The sequence below is a fragment of the Astyanax mexicanus genome, chromosome 1, assembly GCF_023375975.1.
Source record: "Astyanax mexicanus isolate ESR-SI-001 chromosome 1, AstMex3_surface, whole genome shotgun sequence".
Lineage (NCBI taxonomy): Eukaryota > Metazoa > Chordata > Actinopteri > Characiformes > Acestrorhamphidae > Astyanax > Astyanax mexicanus.
This window is the reverse complement of record NC_064408.1, coordinates 59,734,825-59,759,346: the sequence shown is the minus strand read 5'-3', so window position 1 is coordinate 59,759,346 and position 24,522 is coordinate 59,734,825. Positions and strand designations below refer to the sequence as shown.

Below are 24,522 nucleotides of genomic sequence, written 5' to 3'. Positions count from 1 at the left end.
TCCCTCTCTCACAGTCTTTTTGGACCGGAATTAAAATTAGTTTTAGAGTGTATTTTCCTTTCAGTGAAAAGTCTCCATTTAAAATGCTGTATAGGGTTAGGCTTAATTCCTCTCTGGGAAATGGCCCCCTAGTGTTTCATGCGTAAGTGACTCCTGAGTGTTCCCACCTTGATAAGCTGAAACTGTGTAATGATTTGTTAGCGTAAATGCTAATGCACGGGCTTCTGCAGCAAGCTTGTTTGTTTGATCTGGGCTTGTTAACGGCTCAGCGTCTCACTGGTTCTTTAATTGGTTTAGCTGCATGTCGTTTGCTGTGTGATGCTGGGCTGGGCAGGTAAAGATCATAGTTAAACAAAGCCAGTTCACTTACTGGAAAGTAAAGAGCTGTAATAACTGCCTCTGAAAAAGAGCAGCTTCGGTAACTTCACTATTTGATGACAGACCAGCAGCATATTGTTGCTGTCCAAAAAAAATATGTACCTACGTTTTACTTTGGCTTACATTAAAAAAGTAAGGAACTTCTAAATGGTTTAGCCTCCTCTTAAAGGAGAAATCTGGTGTAAAATGGACTTGGGATGTAGTAAAACATAATAACAAATACAAACGTTTGTTGAAAAACCCATCTGTTCACCCCCAGCATTCTAAAACACAGCTCTTTTAGCCAATGCTCCCAACAGGCTTACAATGGTATCAATAGGGGCATAGTGTTGCCCCTGCAAGGAAATGGCTACTTTTACCACATTAACAAAGTCAAAGTAGCTCTACACATTATTGGTAGAATTGAGGGCTCTGACATTTAAAACAAGGCACTGAGAACTTGCACAAAAATTGCACAGTTAGTCTACTAAAAGAGACTGTTTATACACACATGCAGCCATATTGAAATTAAGTCACAAGTCAACTGAAGAACATGAACGAACATTTAGCATAGGGGAACAGATGGCAAAATTAATTCTGTGGAAATGTGCTTTCAAAGTGCTCCAAAAAGTTATATTATTTTATTATTTTTAACTACAACCCAAGTCTATTTCACACCACATTTCTCCTTTAAGTTACCATTTTCTATTTTTTTTTTAAGCCTTTGGCACTTTGGTGTTTTTTTCCTGTTATGTATTATCCAGTGGACAGAGTTCAGATCAAAGAGGAATCAAAGTGCAATGTCTAGGCTATGAGGTGGTCATCTATTACCTTTTAACAACTCAAGAAGCCTCCAGTTTTAAATATGTGGATCAAGTTTAGACATTACCAAACCGATGCCACTAAAGCACAGCTTTTTACCTTTTGTTATACTGCTTAGCAGCAGGAGGCAGCCGTCCTCATCTCTCCTCAGTGCAGTGTACAGCTTGTGTATGCACAATAGCTCGTCTAGTATACTGCACACTCCAACAACTCCTACAACAATCTTACTCAGCACCTCAAGTTAACAATCAACACCTGTGGACAAAAATGTCTTAAAATCTTTTTAAAGCTACGTTTATTGGTAGATTCTGCGTGTTAGGACTTTTGATTAATGCTGACTCAGAGGAAGGGTGTACAGAGTAGATTTGGGAGAAGCTGTTTGAGTGTATGTGGGATGCTGTGCCAAAAGCTCTAGAAATGTAATATGAACTTGATCTTAAAGTCACAGACTTTTTTTTATTTTTTATTTTTTATTGGTCAATTCACAAAAAGTCTTTATGTTTTGGAGGGCAGTTTGCCTATTACATAACGAAGTATGAAATACTTTACAAACATACAAAATGCACTTCTTAATTTGCTCAGTTTACATATGATCTATGTAGTTTGTAAATACTGTATTACTCAATCCAATTGCACTGCTGGAGCAGCTCTTTTGCCGTTCAGAGGCGAGTATAACGGACTGTAGTCTGCGTGTTTACTGTGTTAAAAGCAGCTATGTGACGATAAAACGGTAGCTAAAATCACCCTGGCTTTCCAGAACACTCAGGGTTCCTTAGTGTAGCGCTGTCGGGCGGCATTTACTAACTCTTACCTCGGTTAGCGGTTAGCCACTAATGCTAATGCTGCTGCACCCAGCCTTAGTGAAAATCTGCAAATCTAAGTGTACTGTAAGTAAACGGAAGTGCTTAACTCACCCGAATAAACAGTTTTTAAGAAATAAATCGGTGTAGATTAACATCCAGTGCTTCTTTGACTTCAAAATAATTTTTATAAATTTATTTATTAAGAATTACCGGCAGTTTTTTTTTTTTTTTTTTTTTTTTTTTTTTTTTTTTTAAACTTAGCTTTACCTCAGTTACTCCACCACCACCCAGTGGAAAGACCTGCTGAATTTAAAGGAAAACACCCCCGTTCCTAGCTAGTGTTGCATAATGCTCCTTTTAATACTTAAAATCCTTATGTATGAAAATACACCATAAAGTAGACGTTAATCGCCTTATAATGCGAAAAATACGATACATCCCCATGCACAAGTGAAAAAGTAAGCTGGTAATGGCTGATCCAAAGAAAATGTATAAATATATATGCTAATGCTAGTATGTAACAACAAAAGGACATATCTAGTCTAATCTAGTGCACTTTAATGTGTTTTTACTCTTCATATATTATGTAAAGTTATTAATGGGTACCTGTTTTTCTAGAATATGCAACATTTGCATGATGTACTGTGTGAGAAACTCCAGTAGTGCAGTGTGAATTACAGTGCTTTATCGTGGTAGATGGTTTGTTCATATCAGGCTTATTACCTAAACCTTACCATTTACACACAGTCTATTTGAAATTTCTACAAGTAATATCTACAAGTAAATTCCTTTTTATTACTAGAATTTACCTTGTAGCCAGCACTAGTAGAATACACACACCAACACGCTGAAAAGGTCATAGAAATGCAGGCATACACAACTTAACACTCAACAAAGTGACTCATTCTCTTTCCTCCTGAGACCTTTCAATCACCTCCCCTTCAGGACAGCTGTCCAATTACCCATCTACACCCGAAACAAAACACATCTCAAAACTCTGTCACTGGCTCTACATCACAGCCGTATTCACTGTGTATCACATATATTATCACAATCCTAAAACATAACCCAGTTTACTCCAAAACATTTTGTAATTTATATGAACACTGTCATAAAAGTGTGCAGCTGCAATTTGTAGTTAACGTGGCTGCACAGCTAGTTTGTAATTAGGTGACTAAATGCTGCCAGATGTGAAACGTAAGCTTAGCTTAGGGGCAGAAATGGTGGTAGTGAAAAAAGCATGGTGAGAAGCTGTTATTAATACGGACAGATTTGACCACGTTTCCATTGGAGTATAAAAAAAAACTACAAAAGTCTACATGCTAAACATTTAGACCGAACAAACATTTTAATGTATAAAACAGTAATTCTGTTAGTTTTTTTAATGGAGAACCAGTAGATTTAACTTTTTCAGTTACAGCATAAAGGATAGTGAAAAGTGGAAGGTGGTTTTGAGGTCTAACGTGTGGTGTGTTGTATTATTTGTATTTTCAGAGATATCAAGCCAGACAACATCCTGATGGACATGAATGGTCACATCCGATTGGCTGACTTCGGCTCCTGCCTCAGACTTATGGAGGATGGAACGGTGAGTTCCATGTTCAATAAGCTGCTACAATATTGAGTGATCTCTCCAGTCGCCAGAGTTGAGAGTGATTTTTTTCCTCATGCTTTGTATTATCCTGACTTTAGAGTGTTAGAATATGTTGATGTTAATAACCTTGGATACCATGAATTGCTGCAAGATTTACCATGCAGATATGTAAATGATTATAATCTGATTAGACACAGAGTCTTGCCACAAGAGAGGCAAAAGTGCATCCCCCACTGCCCTAATTAAAATCCGGGTAATTAAGTTCTGAAATTGTCTTAAATTTACTGTAAATTAGCTGTAGGTAATACATTTTCAGACTGTGCATTTAATGCCGGTGGGAATGCACATGCTAACTTTAGCAGTGAGTTAGACAATGTTACTGGAAAGAGGACTAAGGTTAAAGGTGAGCTAGCTAACATTAGCTTATCGCTACTTACTACATACTAACGTTAGCAGCGAGTCAACTAGCTAAATTTCTAGAAGAGAACTAAGGTTAGCGGAGAGCTAGCTAACATAGTAACATTAGCGACAAGCTAGCTAATATGCTGACATTAAAACATTAACGGCAAGATAGCTATGTTACCAGGGAGAGAGCTAAGGTAAGTGGCAAGCTAGCTAACATTAGCCGCGAACTAAATAACATAGTAACGTTAGCAAAAAAGTTACGTTTTGATTTTTAATACAACAAATTATTTTCTAGCAAATATATTATATATATTTATTGTGGTCTAAAAAGTTTTAAAAAGCATGAAATTAGAAAATGATGCAAGATTCCTAAAAAAGCTTTCAGAGGCTACATTTGGGTTGTGTACCTCTTGTTGAGGAACTTGTATGAGATATGCCACTGTGATGCACTTGAATACATTTTGTTTAGTTTAACAGACTTTGTGAGGAAGCACATAGTTGTACTGATAGGAGTAACATAGTAATTTCTATGAATATATTGAACTAATTGGGGTCTTGTTTATTCAAGTTTATGTGACTGGTATTAAAAGACTTACATTCTGTAACAAATGTAATTTTATGGCCTCCTTATTTAAGTCCAGATCTCTTATCCTGATTGTGTTGCTGTACCTTTCTCAGGTGCAGTCTTCTGTTGCTGTGGGAACACCAGACTACATCTCCCCCGAGATCCTGCAGGCCATGGAGGATGGGAAAGGCAAATACGGGCCTGAGTGTGACTGGTGGTCTCTGGGTGTGTGTATGTACGAGATGCTCTATGGTGAGACGCCTTTCTACGCTGAGTCACTGGTGGAGACCTACGGCAAGATCATGAACCACAAGGTAAACAGATGTGCACTTAATTACATGTATTGCTCATTTAAATAAGTCAAGCAACGTCTTATTTGCATAGCTCTAAGTTATTTACAATACACTTTATCACTGCCTCTGTAAAGTATAAGTAAGCTAACTAAAAGAATGAAAGAATTTAAATGTTTGAGATATGTAGATATATTTACCAGGGATGTCAAACATGCTGCCCGTGGATTTTAGTTTTAATCTCAGCTGCAAAGTAAATTTAGAATCCATGTTCTCAACAGAGAAAACTTTTAATTAAGTTCAGCCACTTATTAAAAGAAAATACTTTCTCTTTACCAAATGAACAGGAAGACCGTCCAACCCCTCCAAAACAACCAATCAGATTATCCATTTCAGCTGAAGTGAGACAACACAGTTAAAATAAGAGGCAGAACCAATTAGAACCTGACTCTGGACTGCATGTAATGTGGCCACATACCTGAAATGATATTTCCCAAGCCCCAAGCTTCATTGGAAAATGAAGTGTGATGGGATGAAGTGCTACAGACTAGTAGCTTTACAGCCCAGAGGGTTGTTAAACCAAATTGCAGAACAGTTAAATACAAAGCAGGTAAACCCAAGAAAAAAGGAAAACATAAATAAATAATCGCACCGTTCCTCAGGGATCGAACTCGTGTCATCAGGGTCGCGGTCCAATACACTACTGCTGCCCCAGCTAGTGAAAAAATGCCCTTATAAGGAGATACGGAGCCCAAGAACGGGAGGAAAAACGAGAACGGGCGGAAACTAAAGTCACGCCAAGCGCGACAGAGAGACAGGGGAGGATGAAAAACAAAAGCTCAACAGAAAAGCATTTTATTATTAGTAGTATTTATTTTCATTATTGTTCATTATAGTTCAAACAACCTCACGGGTCAGATGTTTCTTGCTTGCGGACCACATCTGGGCCGACCCCTGGTGTAAATATAGCAATTTTATTCACTTACCAAAACCACCATTGAACCTACATGCGTCTGTTTTGCTCAAGAGTAATAAAGATAGAAGTGATAAATTCAGCTTAAAATCATCTGTTAAATTTCATGTATCTAATAGAAAAGCATCTTATAACATGCTGTTGTACTAAACAACATTTACTATACATATTATTATTATTTTTTTTTTTTAGCTAAAATGTTTACTATTTTGCTGTACAATATGTATTGACTATCTTTAATAATACCAAATGCTTTTTAAACGTTTGGGACATTTGCTTCCTATCAGGAATCTTGTATACAATTCTGACACATTCATTTGCTTCATCCTAAAGTTATGCCGAAGTTAAAAAAACAAATGTCATTTTAACTAGATGTGGATTAAAACTAAAATGTAACTGTTTAATTGTGCACTTTTATTATAATCAAACATGATGAGCATGAAAAGATCAGTTCTCTATGCATTTCTTAGTTTTAGTTTTCTTTTAAACACTCTCTTTGTTTTTCCTTCACTGTATTCTGGATTAGTCATCTCACCCTCTGAATGAGGTAATTATTCTTCACACTGTAGTAGTTTTACACAAAATGTAGTTTTGTGTGTCTTTGGTCCTAAACCACAGGTACTGCTAGTCTAGTAGATCTTTGCTTAACAGTCAACACTAGCATCTTTAAGCTCATCTTAGTTTAGCTGCACTGGTGACTAATATCTTCTGGCTTTCTCTCATATCTGTATGATTTATGTAGGAGAGGTTCCAGTTTCCAGTGCAGGTGTCAGACGTGTCTGAGGAAGCAAAGGACTTGATGCGAAGGCTGATCTGTTCTCGAGAGCACCGGCTGGGCCAGAACGGCATCGAGGACTTTAAAAAGCACCCGTTTTTCTCAGGCATCAACTGGGACAACATCCGCAACTGTGAGGCCCCCTACATCCCTGAAGTCAGCAGCCCCACTGATACCTCCAACTTCGACGTTGAGGACGACTGCCTCAAGAACTCGGTTTGTGTTGGAGCTTTTAAATTTTTGCTCTTTAGTGAGATGAGAGCCTGGTTTCAAGCTTTCCATGAGGACATGAATCAGTCCTTTGATCTTCTTCTTCCATGAATTTTACTCATCTAATGTTTGATAAAGACTAGTGCAGACTTTTTAACATGCAGCAAATGAAAACTACTATCATGTCTCTACTTATTTTTTAAGTTTAGATATAGATTCACAAGCATTAGGAGACTTTTGGTATGTTGGTTCAGTGGTAACACACATCTGTCCGTATGATGAGACTTTGTACTTTAGATCAACAGACCAGGATTAGCCTTATTCTGCTTAGCTTGGTGTTTTGCCTGCTCTAACACACCTGGGATAAGTAATCCATTAATTAAAGAGGATTGTTCACAGAAAATAGGAATTCCACCCATTTTTGTAAAAATGTAAGCATTCAGAGTGGATCTTTTGTTTTTGTTTTAGATAGATTTAATTCAGTTTCATCTAATGGTTGATTTTCTGTCAGTTGTAAGTTCTTGATTTAAAACCTGTTAATTAACTTGGCTTCTTTATTTTAGGAGACAATGCCGCCCCCCTCCCACACAGCATTCTCCGGACACCATCTCCCCTTCGTTGGCTTCACGTACACCAGCAAATGGTAATCATTTAAAGCTTTTCTTCAGAATGCAGCTACTTGAGATCTACACTGGCCTGATGTATACATAAATGTCATAAATGTATGGCAGTTAAACAATCCAGTTTGCTCTGCAGTATAGCAGGTACAGCGTGCTTCTAGTTGTCTACAATTACCCTGCTTTTGATATTTGGTATATTAAACTTGGTAAAAATTGGTAGTATTGGTGTGTGTCCATTCAAATAAGATGTTTGTGCTGCTGATGCTGCTTCTGTTTGTGCGTGTAGCTCTCTGTCAGACCGGGGTTGTCTGCGGGAGGCCGGTGGCTCTGACCAGGTGGATGCTGGGATACAGAGGAGTTTAGAGGACAGCCTAGCCTCTGAGGCATACGAGAGGAGAATCCGCCGTCTAGAGCAAGAGAAGACTGAGCTCAGCCGCAAGCTTCAGGGTGAATAGAAGCAAACACACGCACACACACACACACTTATTTGTATTTGTACATAAATCCCTTGTATTTTATCAGTGCCTTATCAGTTACACCAATGAGACAAAACATTATGACCATTATGACCTAAAATGTATTGCTCCTCCACCTGCTGCCAAAATAGTTCCAACCTGAGGAGACTTGGACTTCAGAAAAACCCAGAAGGTGCAGCAGATCCTTTAAAACCTACATCAACTGCACCCTCAGTATATTCAAAACATGCATGTTAGGGCATCATGAACACGTTGAACAACCAATTGGAGAGGCTTTCTGCTGCAGAGGTTGCCATGGTGGTCAGTGGGAGGATCAACATTCAGAATAAATAAGGAAAAATCCTCTTTACTGGGCAACATGGTGGCTTGGTTGTCAGGACTTTTAAGTCCATATCTGGGTGGAGTTTCCATGTTCTCCTGCATGGGTTTTCTCAGGAGACTCCAGTTTCCTTCACAGTACTTGAAGGTCTGTCTGTATGTAAGTGTGTTTGAATGCTCAGATTTAGAAAGGTGTTTGTAGTATCAAAAAATGCCATAATATGTTAAAATGTGTAAAATGCATAAAGTGTACATAACATCCAAAACACACCAAAAGTGTCATTTGACACTAAAGTAACTTGATCATAATTAATTCAGATTATTTTAAAAAGTATTAACAGGGGCTCGGACTGGTCCAGCGGGCTAAGCGTTGCCACTATAATCAGGAGCTCGCCGGTTCGAATCCTGTTCATGTAGCTTGCCATCGGCTACCAGAGCCCTGAGAAAGCACAGTTGGTTTTGCTCTCTCTGCGTGGGTAGATGGCGCCCTCTGAACCGAGTCGCTGCGCTTTCCTCCGAGCGTCAGCGCTGTAATGTTACTCGGTAATGCTGCATCAATAGCAGTTTGAAAAGAGGCGGAGTCTGACTTCACATGTGTCGGAGGAAGCATGTGCTAGTCTTCACCCTCCTGGTGTTGAGGCATCACTAGTGATGAGGTGAGTGCTAATGAGTGGGTTAGGTATTTGGCCATGTAAATTAGGGAGAAAACGGGAAAACATTTGAAATAAATTATATAGATAAAAAAAATATTAACAGAACAATTAAATAATAAACATTACATAAGAAATAAATGGAACAGATGCTTTCAGACATTATAGTAAGTGTAATATTGTAGTAAGTAAGATTATTATAGTAGAGTTTATGAGCACGACAGCCATGCAAACGTTGACGTGAGCCAAGCAGACGGTCCCAAAATTAGGTAATCTAAAACAGTTCAAAGGGTTAAACAGATTGGAAACCAGGAGGCAGGCAGGGCTCATAAGTAGTATGATAACAAGTAGGCATTACCTAGCAATATACACACAAACAGACTAGTGTGTGTAATAGTCAGAAATTCCTGATGTTATGCTGCTGCTGGACTAACCAAACAGAGCTCTGCAGAAAGAATGTTCGAGAATGTTGTAGAACAAGTACAGCTCTACAGGCATTTTTATGACTGCACTGTAAGAAGCCATAGAGACATTCACATGGCTCGAAACTTCTAGAACAAGTTGCAAGTTGCATGTAAACACCCAGAGAGTTTGCACAGGTTTGTGCATCATCTGCAGATTCATAGGCTAAGGTCTACTGTCAAAGTATAACTTTTAGCCTTTAGACAAAAAATGTGCCTAATGGATCGCTATATAAAGTTCCCAAAAATGAGCAACTAATCTATATAAAAAAATTAAAAGCTGTGTAGTTGAATGGACTTTGGTCCATGAAAGATTAAGGAAACTATTGGTGTCCACTAACATACCATATTGTTTCCACTATAAGGTGCACTGGATTATAAACATCTACCAGTATTTTCTGGACTATTTTTATACATAAGGCACATTTTATGCAAGTCTATTAAGGAACAGAGTTGTCACAATGTTTTTCTTCTAATTCAGCTTTAGCTAATAAAGCCAAGCTAAGTTAAGTAAACAAAACTTTAATTCTTAAAAAAAAAAAAAAACATTTCAGATGAATCAAACAAGACAAAAGAGCGCTGGATGGTAATCTACACAGATTTCTCTCCTGAAAACTGTTGTTTGGGTAAAAAAAGCACTTCAGTTTATTTACAGTAAGCTTAGATTTTCCAGATTTCCACTAAAGCCGGATCATTAGCATTACGCGCCTAACCATTAGCGGGTAATGCTATTCTGCTCCAGCAGTGCTAGCCGGGGTTAGCAGCAGGCTACAGGGCAATTATATTCACCTCTGTACGGCCAAAGAGCTAGCATGTAGCGCGGTTAGCGGGTAATGCTAATACTGCTGGAGAATTATAAAACACACTGACAATTTTGGGGAAAATAAAAAAAAAATTTTATTGCGCCTTATAGTGCAGAAAATAAAGTATATATGTTCCGCTCAAAAATCTAGAATTTGGTAGAACATTTTTATGGAAGGTCAGTTTTATGTGTAATTATCTTGTTGAGTTTGTTCATGTTTTTAGACAAGACAACCATATTTATCATACTTGTGCTGGAAGCACAGATGAAATGTGGCCTCCACCTTTAACCCATCTGTGCCGTGGACACACACACACACACACACACACACACACACACACACACACACACACAGTGAACTGAGCAAAGATGTACACAGAGATGTACATTGAGCATCCAGTGTGCCTGCAGCAGTGAGCATTCATCACTGCAGCATCAACAGAGGTTTACAGGACTTACAGGCTGCAGATTGTGGAACCTTTAGCCCTCTCAGCAATAACCCAGTGCTTTAACCACTGAGCCACTACTACCCCTAAAGGTTTATTAAGATTTTTGAAGATTTCCTAAACTTGCCCACTGCCACCAGGGAATACCAGTGAACTGAAGGGTTATCACTGGCCCACAATAAAGCTGTGGTGGTCCACATGAGACGTGTGCCACAGTACTCTGCTGGCTTTAACCAGACTGTATAGCAAGGGTGCTCAGCAGATTGACATTTTTATGAGAAAATACAATAATTTGCTTCACCTATGAAAGGTTATAATGTTTTGGCTCATTATGTGTATATGAAATGTGAGTCTTTCTATGCTGATCTTCACATCAGCAATATACAGTAATTAATTAGTTATGCCTTTTCAGTTTTAATCAAATGGAACTTTTAGCATTCACAAATGAGAAGACATTTTCGTGCTAAAAAATGCTCTCATTCTCAGATGCTCATTGCTTACACACACACACACATGCACACACACTCTGAACTCAAACAGATGCTGATTATGACTCATTCTCTGTGCCTCAGAGTCCACTCAGACAGTACAGGCTCTGCAGTACCCTAATTCAGATGTGCCAGTCAATGCCAACAAGGAGGTGGAGATAAGAAGCCTGAAGAGTGAAATAGACATCTTAAAAAAGCAAATAGCAGGTAACAGTTTCACACAAACCACTGTGGTCCAGATCTCGCTCTACACTAAAAATACACCAGTCTCCAGTGCATTTGCTTAGCCCACCTTGATGCTGCTGCATTCTCAGTAAATTATATTGGATATATCTACCACACTGGTGCACAGTAACTAACTGTCCCCCAGCTGTTACACAAAAGTAATCTAAGCTATATCAGAACTTCTGTTCATTCTAAACATTTCCAGTAGTCAGTTGTCCACTCAAATCTGCTCACTTTTTACTTGCAAGTAGTGAGTTAGTATAATAGTAGTCCTCAAGCTACATATGTCATGCTAATAATGTTCCTACTGACCAGAAACTGACTGCTGATGAGGCTCATGGATGACTTACTAACTTAATTACTAATCCTACTAATTGTGGATCTTTTGTATTTAGTTATAGATATATGTGTATATGCCTACAAAGTAAATGTGTCTAAGAATGTGGCCATTGACTGTACCTGTGCTAATGAATGAGATGTATATTGCAGACCTTTAAAAAACAATGTGTCTGAAGGTACCTGATCATTTCTTTCATTTCAGATTCTGGTCAGCTGGAACAGCAACTGGAGAAAGCTAGCCTTGCACGAAGGGATCTAGAAGATTCTTCCAAGACCATCAGGACTCTGGAGAAACAACTCAAGAGTGTCACACAAGAGAAAGAGGATCTGCACAAGGTAAGCATTCTCTCTGTGTGTGGTAGCAGTTTTTGTCAATTTGTAATTCTAATAATTTATTGATTTTAATTTACATTAAATTATACCACAGTTAGTTCCGACCCTGCAATGTGATTGGCTGAGAGGTGTTTTATGAGTGCCGTTATCAGCTGGTGTTGCACTGTAACCAAAGCTCTCCATGTATTACTCCATCACATACAGGTAAACTAGCAAAGATGCAGTGCTTACAAGCCAAACAGCGCAGCTACAAACACAGCAGCAATGGAACTTTTTTAACTCAGATTGTATTTTCTCATCCGATTTAACTTAAAATCTTTTAATAAACAGTGATAATGGAACTGGGGTTTAATCATAATAATACACTCGAGGTTTGTGCTATAAAGTGTAATATTGGCGCTGCTGTTCTGATCTACAGTACTCTGCCTGTGGCCTACACACTATACCACTCCCTCTCGTGTAGTATTTCTTAAGTAATAAATACAAAGAAGTACTAAGTGACTAAATAGACTAAATACACTGTCTCTGTGCCTTTCCAGGAGCTGCTGGTATCGGAGGAGAAGCTGAAGGCTCATGGGAAAGAACTGAAGGAGGCACACAGTCAGAGGAAGATGGCCATGCAGGAGTTCTCTGAACTGAATGAGCGCCTTACAGATGTTCGCTCCCAGAAGCAGCGGCTGGCCCGCCAGCTCCGTGACAAAGAGGAGGAGATGGAGGGCCTGTCTCAGAAGGTGGAGAACCTGCGACTGGAGGTGCGCAAGGCGGAGAGAGCACGCAAAGAGGTAGGAGAGTCTCTCCTGTGCTTTGAGGCTAATGGGCTAAATAGCTTAGCCTCTTTCAACCTTCCTGAAAATCACAAGCCTATTTGATTCGTCTGCTTGAGTATAGTAACCTTCACTCCTGGTTTGAATTGTGTGTGTCTTACTTGCCAAATTTCACAACTCTCTTTTGGGAGTTTTGGGTTTCATTGTTCTGGTTCCACTGTATAAAATTAGTATTCTTATATTCTTGCTATTTTGGCTCACATTTAAAAATGTTCAAGAGTAGATCGGCTACTCTTTTATTTTACCAAATTGAAAACCTCTGGAAAATAATCAAGAGAAAGATGGATGATCACAAGCCATCAAACCAAACTGAACTGCTTGAATTTTAGCACCAGGAGTTAAGTTATACAAAATTAAGTTATACAAAAGCAGTGTGTAAGACTGGTGGAGGAGAACATGTCAAGATGCATGAAAACTGTGATTAAAAACCAGGGTTAATCCCCCAAATATTGATTCATGAACTTGTTTTCTTTGCATTATTTGTTCATCTGGTTTGTTATTTCAGTCATTTCTTATTTTATGCAAAAAAATAAATCTGTAAATGTTGTCCATAGTTTATAGAATAAAACAACAATGTTCATTTTACTCAACCATATACCTATAAAAAGCAAAATCAGAGAAACTGATTCAAAAACTGAACTGGTCTCTTAATTATTTTTCCAGAGCTGTATATCTGTTAAAAGTCCCTAAATAAAAAAAAAAAAGATTAAATCTCTGTAGCTCAGGATATTTTTCACAGAATAATTTCAAGTTGACTTTATTAACAGCTGGAAGCACAAGCTGAGGAGCAGGCGGCCGAGGCTCAGAAAGAGCGGAAGCTGCGAGAGAGGAATGAGCAGTACAGCAGACAGCTGGAGGAAGATCTGGAGGGCATGAAGGTACAAAGCTTCCCTTTTATCTGTACAATTTCTGTGAAGAACATATACGTTTATTATTGTTTTGCAGTTAGGGCTGCATTGCTGTTATGCTTTGTGATGCATTAATGTGCCAAATAAAGTGAATCTGGTTGGACTTGGGTTAGTTGTTCACACCAGATATCAGCATCAGCTGGTTTAGCCATAATTAAAAAAATATATTGGTTGCTGCTGCTACAGTGTCTGCAGTCCCTGTAGCGTCCTTTGTAGTTCTGATTTAAATGCAGTGTAATAAATTTCTTGCAAAGGGAGTAAAAATTATTATTGACACCAGAAATCTGTTTCTTGAGTGTACGGTTGAATACTGGCTCATTAGGTTCTGTTCATTAGGAGTGCCCACAACGCCAATAACACCTGTTCCAATTTGGACTTGCCTTTTGAGAGCATTTAAATTTTATATTAAAGCAGTGTGATATAAAACATGCCATACTTTTGTGTACATCAGCAATGAGCATTCAAGAAATGTGCAATCTGATTATTAAAGCAGATTATTGTTTTTTAGGATTTTTCTATTTATTTATGTATTTATTTATTTATTTTTGCAGTGTTTAAAGGCCTTTCTATGACCGATGGTGACAGTCCATTGTTTGTTAGCAGCATTAATGTAGCATCTTCCTTTGTAAACTAATATAAAACATGTTGTGGCTGATTGACTGCATCTAAGGTCAGCGATAAATCATTCATTTTCACCAAATACTGCCAATATCTAGCCTTACTCTTTAAATTCTGAAATTTAAGACCAGTTTCGATACGCATGTGTTGACCAGTCTTTATAATCTAATTGTTTCAGGAGTTAAAGCAGACCGGTCCCTCTCATGCTGCTGTGGGTTCGGACCAGCAGCAGGAAGTTGGGCGTCTGCGGGCAGAGCTGGAGAAGAAGGGAGTACAGCATGAGGAGGAGCTGTGCCGGCGAGAGACACTTCACAGCACGGAGTTAAAGAGCCTCAGGAAGGAGCTCCGTGAAGCAGAGGCTCAGCACCTTACTCTACAGAAAGAAATCCTCATGCTCAAAGACAAACTAGAGAAGACGCGCAGAGAAAGGTAGGATTTGCACGGGCATTGACCAACTCCATGCTTGTCAGCCTCATATTGTGCTTAGTGGTGAACTATTTCTGGATTCTAGTCATTTAGTGCCTATTAGTAGCTGTTAAAGTGATCAATCAGTGAAAAATCTCATTTTAGTCTCAGATAGTTTGACTCAGACCTTGGTTCTGTGTTCTAGTTAGTACTAGGGGTGTTGTAACAGTACAGAAAATGTACGGTTCGGTTCACACCTCGCTCTAAGCCCTACGGTTCGGTACGTTTTCAGTGCGGTTGGTGGAAAAAATAAAGAGGCTGGGCATTCTGTATAGCCTCACCTTTATTAACTTCATAATAACAATAAAACTTCATTATAACCATGTTTTATTTTTTGGGATGAAATGTTGTAAAGGGGCTCGAGCTCTTTTATTAAATGCTTGAAACCAGGGCTCTCTCCTACTGTCATCATGACAGATCTCTACTTTATTGTGAGAGAGAGAGAAGGCGAGAGAGAATCTCCTATTGGCTGTACCATGTATTCTGTGTGCGTTTACACAAACTAAACAGTAACCCACGTACTGTGACAGTTCACAAAAAATACACGTAGTGTTACACCCCTAGTTAGTAGTATGAAACAGTATACAGAAGAAAACACAAGAGCGGGTCTAATTGAGACAGTCAATTAGACAATTTTTCCATGTATTTTATCTGATATTTTTACTTTAGTGTTAACTTTCAAGTGCAGCCTGTTATAAGTACCAACCCTAGATCTTTAGGGTAATGTATGTCTCTGTTGTGAGAAGATTGAGCAGGTTTAATGGTAATGGAGGTAAAAATGGAGAGTTTTTTGTGTGTGCGCAATTTTAGCCAAAGTGAACGTGAAGAGCTTGAGGCTGAGTGCAAGCAGAAGTATGAACGGGAAAGAGTGCATCTGATGGACGACAACAAGAAGCTCAACAGTGAGCTGGAGAAGGTGAGAAAAATTAATGTTTAACTTGTATGCACACAAGAACCAAATGAGAATGTGAGAGTGATACATTATGCAAATTACATGATGTAGGGAGTTGTACATCCATCTTTGTTTTAGTCTTAACAATTGTGTACAAAAAGCTAAATAAAACTTGCAGAAATTAAAGAATTACTGGGCAGAAACAATATAGCAAACATGTTTTTATGTCACAGAGGAGGTAGATAAGATTGTGTTTATTAACACAGGAAAAATGCAGAAAAGTTAAATTGCAAATAGGTGATGACAGTGGAGTGCATTAGAACTGACTTCTTAAAAACAAATTGAGAAACATTTAAAAGGCTGATATGTCCTATAATTCAGAAACCATATAGTCAGATCTGTTAGCCTGTGGACTGGGCATGATCTTGTTTTAATAATTCTTTGCTTGACAATCAACATGAAAACCAAGAATGAAAACCTGCAGCCACACTGGGCCAGTGTAGACACGTATGACACCCCTGGTTTAGGCCGTCAGATTCCTTTACACCAGTTTCTAGACATGGATTAAACTTTATTCAGTATATGAAAGCAGTGTTGATTTTTCATGGAACATTTTTTTAAACAATGCGATTTATTACATGTGTTTTTCTCTGGGTTAAGCTGTTACAGTATTTGGTTATGCTTACAGGAGAAAAAAGATGAATGAGATTTAGAGCGAATGAAGAGATGTAATTTTAAGTTGATTTATTATACAAGATAAGGATGAATTGTTGCTCTGTCTTTTGTCTGTTTGGGTTCACAATGGCATGTTGTATTCCCTCTTATTGAACGGTCTTTTTTAATAGTCTGCGTTATTAGCGTGCTTATGCTTTAGAATTTCATTGATTAAATCTACCCTAGTCATCCTCTCTTTCTGCCATGCATTCCATGTTTATTAGCCTTACTGGGAGTGCTTTGTGAATATCGAGCAAAAAATTAAAGGTGTTTTGCTGTAATAGTAATAATGTTTTTTTTTTTTTTTTTTTGGAGGGACAAATGTTTAGTTTCTGTGTTTGATGACGTTTATAAGGGGACAGACAGCAACACACTTGACTGAGATACAAAAATGCATCAGCAAAGGATACACTTGTCTAATGAAAATGATAAACTCAGATAAAAAACACACAATGACTGAATCAAAACTGATTAACATTAGAGGTTAGATACTTTGGTTGTAAGGGTAGACACTTATTTAATATAAAATGTAAATACATGTAAATATGTTTTTATTTGAAATGTGACCCACATACCGTACTATGGAAGTCTTAATCACTTAAGAAAATGATATGCAAAGCTCGTTATTTGTGATTGTTAAAAAAGCACAAACATGAACAAAACTATCATAATCTTCCACACGATCTGAGCTTCATCCTTATGTCTTGCTCTGTGCTGTACCCCTACTTCATCTCTCACTCCTTTCCTCTTCTTACTGTACTCTGTTCATCATTCTGTCTGCTCCCCTCCAACATTTCTGTTTCTAACACTTTCTTCTCTTTCTTTTAGATCACCTCCCTGTTTGAGAAGCTGAGCAGTAGCCACAAGCAGCTGGAGGAGGAGATGAAGGAGCTGGCTGATAAGAAGGAGAGTGTGGCCCACTGGGAGGCCCAGATCACAGAGATCATTCAGTGGTGAGTGGAGCCCCCTGTCTTCTGCTGCCTTGTATTGCAAACATCGTCACCCACCAATCTCCTTTAACAAATGCTGATGTTTTTGGGCATGCTTACCATCTCCACACACTGACTGTCAGCCAAGATCCAATGTTTGGAATGTCTAGATTGTGTTCAGGTTGATTTTTGATGGTTGGGACAGACAGAAACAACATGAAATACACATAATTTTTTTGTAAATCAGGTTCAGACTCATTTAGGTTGTGATTAAAATTGGATTTACTGGATTTACAATTGAATGCGTTCTCAGTCTGGTGACCTCTGCTCCAGGTTGCTAGACAGTCGTCATTCAGAAGACTTTCCTGTAAATATTTGAGTGTTTCCATATCATTGTAGACATTTTTGACTTGGCGTGTATGATCTGTATGAATAGATCTCTGTTAGACTACACAGAAACTTCTAAACAGTTTTAGCTAATGCTTTATGCTAGTATGATCAAAGAGTTTTTTAGTTTAATTGATTTTTTTTTTTCTTTAGGGTAAGTGATGAGAAGGACGCTAGAGGATACCTTCAAGCCTTAGCCACCAAGATGACTGAGGAACTTGAGGGACTGAGGAACACCAGCCTGGGAGCCAGAGGGACAGTGAGTGTTTGGTCTTAGTTGCTGGCAGTAGTTTTTTTTTTTTACCTTCGAGAATGCCCATTTTTAAATGCACAATAAATGCATATATTGATAAATAAATAAATTCAGTCTAAGAGACTTCAAAAAACAGTGAGGGCTACAAAGGAAATCTTTTTTCTTCCTCCTATTTCCAGGACATGCCGTGGAAGATGCGTAGATTCGCTAAGCTGGACATGTCCGCACGTCTGGAGCTGCAGTCTGCGCTGGACGCTGAGATCAAAGCCAAACAGGCCATCCAGGACGAGCTAAACAAAGTCAAAGCTTCCAACCTGTCCACAGAGTGGTACGATTACAACTCTCACACACGCACTATAGGACATAGGGCCATGTAGAGTCTTGCAAGGTCATAAAATAGGTCAATAAAAAAATATATCAAACATTTTGCATTTCTTTCATTGGTTACTGCCTGAATTATTCATTTCATTGCATCACTGATCTACTGTACTAGACACATTATGACAGTCAGAAGGTTATAGTCACATTAACTAAAGGTCCTGGCCAAGACAGTTGCATGTGAAAGTGTGAACATTTTTAAAGTGTCCTAATCTGAATTTAAAACAAGCTGTTTTCACAGCTTAATTCCCAAATATGTACTGGATTGTATGGACTGGGGAGTGAACAATGCATTTTGAAACTATATTTCCCAAATACTCCACCATTTATTAATTATTTATTAGTATAAGAAGAGAGTTCAGTTTTCCCTTATGTTTTTCAAATTTGTGTTTTAAGTCAGGACTATTCGTTTCCCAGCACAATACTTTCTCTTGTCCCAAAAATGTACAAAGCACATTTATCAGCATTTCCTTAGAGGCCAGGATTGTGATTTCTCTAAGACTTTTTCCTGTGCTTTATTCTGTACGTTTTGACTTTACTGAGAGCAGAAATCAGAGCAGTACTGGAAGGCCTTGGCAGTTTTTGCTGTGAATGCAGTTTGCTGTTTCCCTGCTGTAGCAGCCCTGAATCAGCAGTTAAATAGAGACTCACTAAATATCTGAAGGGTTGAAAAAAGGATATCACAGCAAAGAACGCATTTAACCGAAGCAGACGCCTGATTTAGAGCCATCTAGGGAGTCTTCATAACATCTTTGTTTATTCTTTGTGTTTTTCAGCAAATTACAGGAGTCTGAGAGCAAAAATCAGGACTTGCTGGCTGAAATTGAAAAACTGAGGAAAGAGACTGAGGAGCTCCGTCACAGGAGGGGTCAGTGCCATTCATTTAAATATGTGTGTGAAGAGTTGGGAGGGGGGTTCAAGTTGTTTTTTCCTTTCCTTTTCTCTTCTTTTCTTCGTTTCATATTTCCAGCGTAATTAGAAATGTTATGCACAATTTCCTGTAGTGCTTTAGTGAGGAGAGTTCATAACATCTTTAATGATTGTATGATAAAGCCAAAGTCGCCACCAAAAAAAGGATCACACACTCTAATATTTGTTTGGGCCGCCTTTAACACACATTCACTGTGGCAGTGTTTCAATAAGCTTCTGCAATGTCACAAGATTTATTTATTAATTTTCACCAAGATCTCGCAGCATTGATGTTGGTAGAGTCTGAACACTGCACAAAGTCTTCTCCAGCACATCCTAAAGATTCTCAATAAGGTTAAGATCTGGACTCTGTGGTGAACAATCCATGTGTGAAAATGATGATCTCATGCTCCCTGAATCACTATTTCACAATTCCAGCACCATGAATCCTGACACTGTCATCTTGAAATATGCTCGTATCATCAGGGAAGATAAAATCCATTGATGGAATAACCTGGTCTATATTCAGTATATTCAGGTAGTCAGCTGACCTCATTCTTTCAGCACATACTGTTGCTGAACCCAGACCTGACCAATTGCAGCATCAAACCCACATCATTTACTTACTTAAATCCAGGTGGAGACTTTTTCGGCCAGGCAGTGTAGATAAAGAATAGAAAATTTTTTTTTAGAAAGATTTTTTTTAAAATAAAAACATAAAAAAACAATATACAATCCATTGCTTTGTGGATGGCACTTTATGAATTAGAAGAATCCATATTTTACAATCAAGCTATAATGTTATCTTGTACCTTGAGGTGTATCTTGTATTTACTTACTACTCTCCAGTTCAATTAGCTAGTGTTGTTCCACTGGCTACTCAAACTGTAGGCAAATAAGATCACCTCTAATCTAACTGCACTGGACAAAGCTATTTGACTTTTTTAGAGTATTTTCTTGCTGATACAAATTCAGTGTTTGGTGATAAGTAACAACGTTCCTATTTTAACTCTGTGTATAACATTTAAGAAAAGAGACGTACTTAGGCAGGATTCTAAGGCAGAAGGGCACCCAGTCATGTCTGAATCGAAGTTCCGTAATCAAGCCTTTTACTTTACGGTGCGGTTAATGGCAACACAGCAAAACACTCATATCTAGCAGTGAGCTGTTCATACCTTGGCAAAGTAAATATGAATGGTTGCCTTTGTGCTTCAGTTACAGACACCTTTATGACTACACTGCCTTCTGAAGATAGCATGATAAGCCAAGCATTAGTCAGTTAGCTGCTTCTAGTTTCAGACACAGCTTTATAAACATTCTCATAATTTTGAGAATATATAGAGATATTCTGGGGAAAAAGGTCAAAATTAACTTAATTATAATTCAGACTACCAGTAGACAGCAAGGAGCAGCTGAACAAGATTGCCTTCTACAGGCTCCAATGTACAAATATAACAAAAATGTAATTACACATTTGATTATCAAGCAACAAGTAGACATGTTAAACAGCAATGACAGACATAAAATATATAAAAAACTAGAAAAATAATTACGTATTGTATAGAATATTGCATTTTATATGGAGTGGAGGTGGTATTATTGCACATTACAATAGGAAGTGTAAACAAGATGAAGTTGAACGAACACAGATAAAGGGCCCTATTTTAGCAATCTATAGCGCACCAGTCAGTTGCGCTTTGCGCAGGGTGATTTAGGGGTGTGTCCTGTGTCTTTGGTATCATGAGGGCACAAGAAAAATACACCTTGCGCAGCTCGGAATGTGCAAAAGGCATGTACTAATTCTCTTAATTATTCATGGATGTGTTTTGAGCCTAACGTGAAATAAACCAATCAGTGTGCCAGTAGTCGTTCCCTTTAAGATTCAGGTGTGCTTTGACTTTGGCATGTTGGGATCCTAAGAGTGGCTGACTGGGCCTTTACACTGTGAAAATATGCCAGCAGCTCATTTAAGAGAACAGCAGTGTTATTTTATTCTTTATTCTCTTTATTGTTTATGCAAAAGCTGGGTTTGCAACACTCACTCACTGACATTGAAACAACACACCAAAACCTCAACCTATATATTTGACAATATTTGATTAAATGCATTTTCAACACATTCATCCCATCTGCTGTCCGACTCATTTTGAAATGATTTGTTTTCAGGTGTGAAGCACCAGGACTCCCAGAACTCTATCTTTGCCTTCCTCAATGCTCCCACCTCTGCACTGGACCAGTTTGATGTGAGTTACATATCAGTGTTATCTTTTTCTTTTCCCTCCAGGATGCCATTATCTTGTCAATCTACAGCTGTAGACATTATGTTCAAGCTTCCTGACTTTAATCTGTTCTTTGCTCAGTTAATTTGTGAGGAACATTAACTGAGATCTCCCTCTTTTCACATGATAGTCTCTTGTGTTTTTTTTTATTATTATTTTGTCATTTAATCTGTATTGTCTTTTCTTTTATGTTTTTTTTTTGTCCATCAGGACTCCTTCTCGTCTTCTTCTTCCTCTTTAGTTGAGTTTTGGGAAGATGTAAGTTTACTTAGGTGTTCTCTCCAAGAGCCTAAGTGTATCTGTGGTCTTCTGTAGTCAGTCAGATTTGTTCATTAGTGCACTCTTGGAAATGAAGGTGCTTAAATTGTTTTTTAAGCTATGCTGCAGCAGAACCCCTGTTTGCACAAGTTATGCCATGATAACCACATGGCTCAGAGCACCATTAAAACTTAGATTTTAACCCTGCAGAACACACACACATACAATTCTGACTCCTAACGTAATTCATGTCCATTAGCAAAGCCAGGATGTATGACCCCTCCTTACATTCAGCTTTGCCAAAAGTCAGTCTCTGAGCCTCAGTGGATTATGCTCGAGCTGCCCTGAACAATCTGATTCCAGCAGCCCATCACAGTAGGTGGAGAACAGTGTGTTTGTGTTTGTTTAGAGATGTAGAGGGCATGTAGGTTCATACCTGTGTACATATTTGCCCTTAAGGACTGAACTTTTGCTTTGGCTTTTGCTCCTTTCTGTCCTGTTGATCCCTCATCCAGCTGTTGAAGGTGTGAAGTAACTAAGCGTGTCCTGAGTAGAATGCCTATTCATTGCCTTTGTGATCTCCACCCCTCTTTCTGTTAGTAACCCCTGCTACACTTTCTCATATGTCCTGATACCTTTGTGCTGTAGGCCTGGAGAACATCCAGAGATCCAGCAACGTGATAACACATGTTCCAACATGCTTCTCTTCCCCTACTTTACTCCCTTTTAGCTGTTCCACAAAGCATTAAGCCCTCAATCACAGCTTAGACTGTTTCCTGCGTTTGTCACTGTACTTAATAATAATGTGATATTTTTTTTTTGTATTCTCTCTTATCAAAGCGCTCCCCTTCTTGTGGTCCGGGAAGCAAAGGCAGACGTGTAAGGTCCAGTTTGGTTTCTGCGTGGGTTAATGTAATGGTTTGGTGAAAAAAAAAAATCTAATTTACACAATTCTCCCCTTATTACACATGTTGTCACATTTAAGAAATAGAGGTTTGGTCATCACAAATATAGAAGAACTCATCACTTATATATTAATATATACTAATGTATTAGTTTAAACAATTTCCTACACAAAACATAAACGCCTTAAGGCAGTGTTTTTTAACCTGAGGGTTAAAAAACCTCTGCCTTCACTCATTTCCTAGGCTGTGACAGAGAAAGCAAAGCCAAAATACCTAAGCTGTAGCTTTTACTGTTCTAGCTAAAAATAAGTTCATATTTTACTGTTAAACACATCACACAAGTTTTTATTTTTGGGTACGAGTTGGGTACCATTCCTTGTTAGCAACATTAGCCTAATTAGCTCCAGTTTAAAAGGATGCTAACACATGCTTTGCGTAATCAAATGCATTCGATTAAAGGGGAAACTTTTGTGAATAAGATTTTAGCACCAGACTAACACTTTAGCAGTTGGAAAGAATCTAGAACAGTGGTGCCGTGTTTTTTGGTTTTCTTTACAGTTGTGTTAATGCATTCTGAACCCTGCATGGGTGGTTGTTGTGTCTGTGCTGTATTCTCCACCGCATGGGAAACTTGTCATAAAATAATTTCTGACGGTTTGTGATCATTACTTGTCTGTCACTACAATTCTGATGCCTTTTCAGATTAAGTATCATTGTGTATTTGCACTCGTTTTTGTTTCCTTTATTACTGTACGTGGTTAATGGGTTCATGGTTGGCCGGGTTCCTTTTTTCCTTGGTGTTCTGCATGTCGGGTGGGTGTGCATTGTTTTTTTTGTTTTGTTTTTTTCTCTGTGTCTTGGACTGAAGCCTGGTCGCTCTGCTCTCTGCTTTGTTCTGCTGTTTGGTGGGATTTCAATAAACAATCACTGATTCCAGATGAACCTCCATGGACTGAATGCACCCTGTCTTGTCTGGGTTTTAGTGCTGGGTTATGTTTTGGTCATTTATTAATGCATGGTGTGAAATCTGCTTACCTTCATTTTGTGGATTAGATCGTTTTTTTTGTTGCTCTCTTTCTCCAGCTCGACTCAGCTGATTTCACTCCCTCCAACACTCCGTCACGAGACGAGGACTCTAAATCTCGCCGCATATCCCGCTCACGCTCACCCTCTACCGCCAGTGACTTGGAGCCCATTGAGGTAACCTATTAGATCTGACTGTAACACGTGTCTTGTGTTAAAGACCGCTCCTACTTTTAACGCTTATACTGTAGGTATTGTAAAAGGAATGCTAACATCAAGGCTCACAGTAGAACTGGTAGAAAGTTACAGCGACATTCAACCAATGTTAATATTGTAATATTGCACATGCTCCTGACTACACATTTTTATTTAAGCTTTTCCTTTTGACTTTTATAGTACACTAGAATGCTGTTCCACAGCTGCAAGCATCCTACAAACATGTTTCCCGAAATATTAACATTCTCCAACTTAATCGGCCTCTTCAGACGAGTAAGAGATAGTAACATAAAACATTCTTCTTAGTGAACCAGAAAGCAGATGTTAAGCTCCTTATGGACTAGGGCTGGGGATCGATTTAAAATTTTCAATACTGTAATCAATACGATAACCAAACAAAAATTTTTCCGATACCTTTTTCTAAATTGTAACCATAAAATACAAAAAAAAAACCAATATATTTATTTAACAGTCATGAGTAACAACATTAGTAATCTCATTCCTATACTATCTTTCTGGATCTTGTTGGAACAAACAGTGATTTACATGCATTTAAGTTTTAAGAGTTCTTTTTAAAAAATATCAGCCTTACATTAACGAAATTAAAGTAAA

General features: G+C 38.3%; 1 protein-coding gene across 3 annotated transcripts in view; it reads left to right on the top strand.

The window, feature by feature from the left end:
- The window catches only part of cdc42bpab (CDC42 binding protein kinase alpha (DMPK-like) b), a 91,215-nt gene that overhangs the window by 46,962 nt on the left and 19,731 nt on the right, over positions 1-24,522 (top strand). For 2 of the 3 annotated variants that reach the window (XM_049481009.1, XM_049481003.1), the window contains exons 6-23: positions 3,477-3,570; positions 4,660-4,860; positions 6,552-6,800; positions 7,358-7,437; positions 7,701-7,861; positions 11,140-11,262; positions 11,822-11,955; positions 12,492-12,734; positions 13,544-13,654; positions 14,481-14,731; positions 15,578-15,683; positions 17,202-17,326; positions 17,843-17,948; positions 18,122-18,270; positions 19,097-19,188; positions 21,396-21,472; positions 22,607-22,645; positions 23,755-23,871. In XM_049481009.1, coding sequence (XP_049336966.1) covers positions 3,477-3,570; positions 4,660-4,860; positions 6,552-6,800; positions 7,358-7,437; positions 7,701-7,861; positions 11,140-11,262; positions 11,822-11,955; positions 12,492-12,734; positions 13,544-13,654; positions 14,481-14,731; positions 15,578-15,683; positions 17,202-17,326; positions 17,843-17,948; positions 18,122-18,270; positions 19,097-19,188; positions 21,396-21,472; positions 22,607-22,645; positions 23,755-23,871 — 2,458 coding nt within the window. The remainder of the gene's footprint in view (positions 1-3,476; positions 3,571-4,659; positions 4,861-6,551; positions 6,801-7,357; positions 7,438-7,700; positions 7,862-11,139; positions 11,263-11,821; positions 11,956-12,491; positions 12,735-13,543; positions 13,655-14,480; positions 14,732-15,577; positions 15,684-17,201; positions 17,327-17,842; positions 17,949-18,121; positions 18,271-19,096; positions 19,189-21,395; positions 21,473-22,606; positions 22,646-23,754; positions 23,872-24,522) is intronic. The other variant, XM_049481006.1, reaches the window with a different exon arrangement.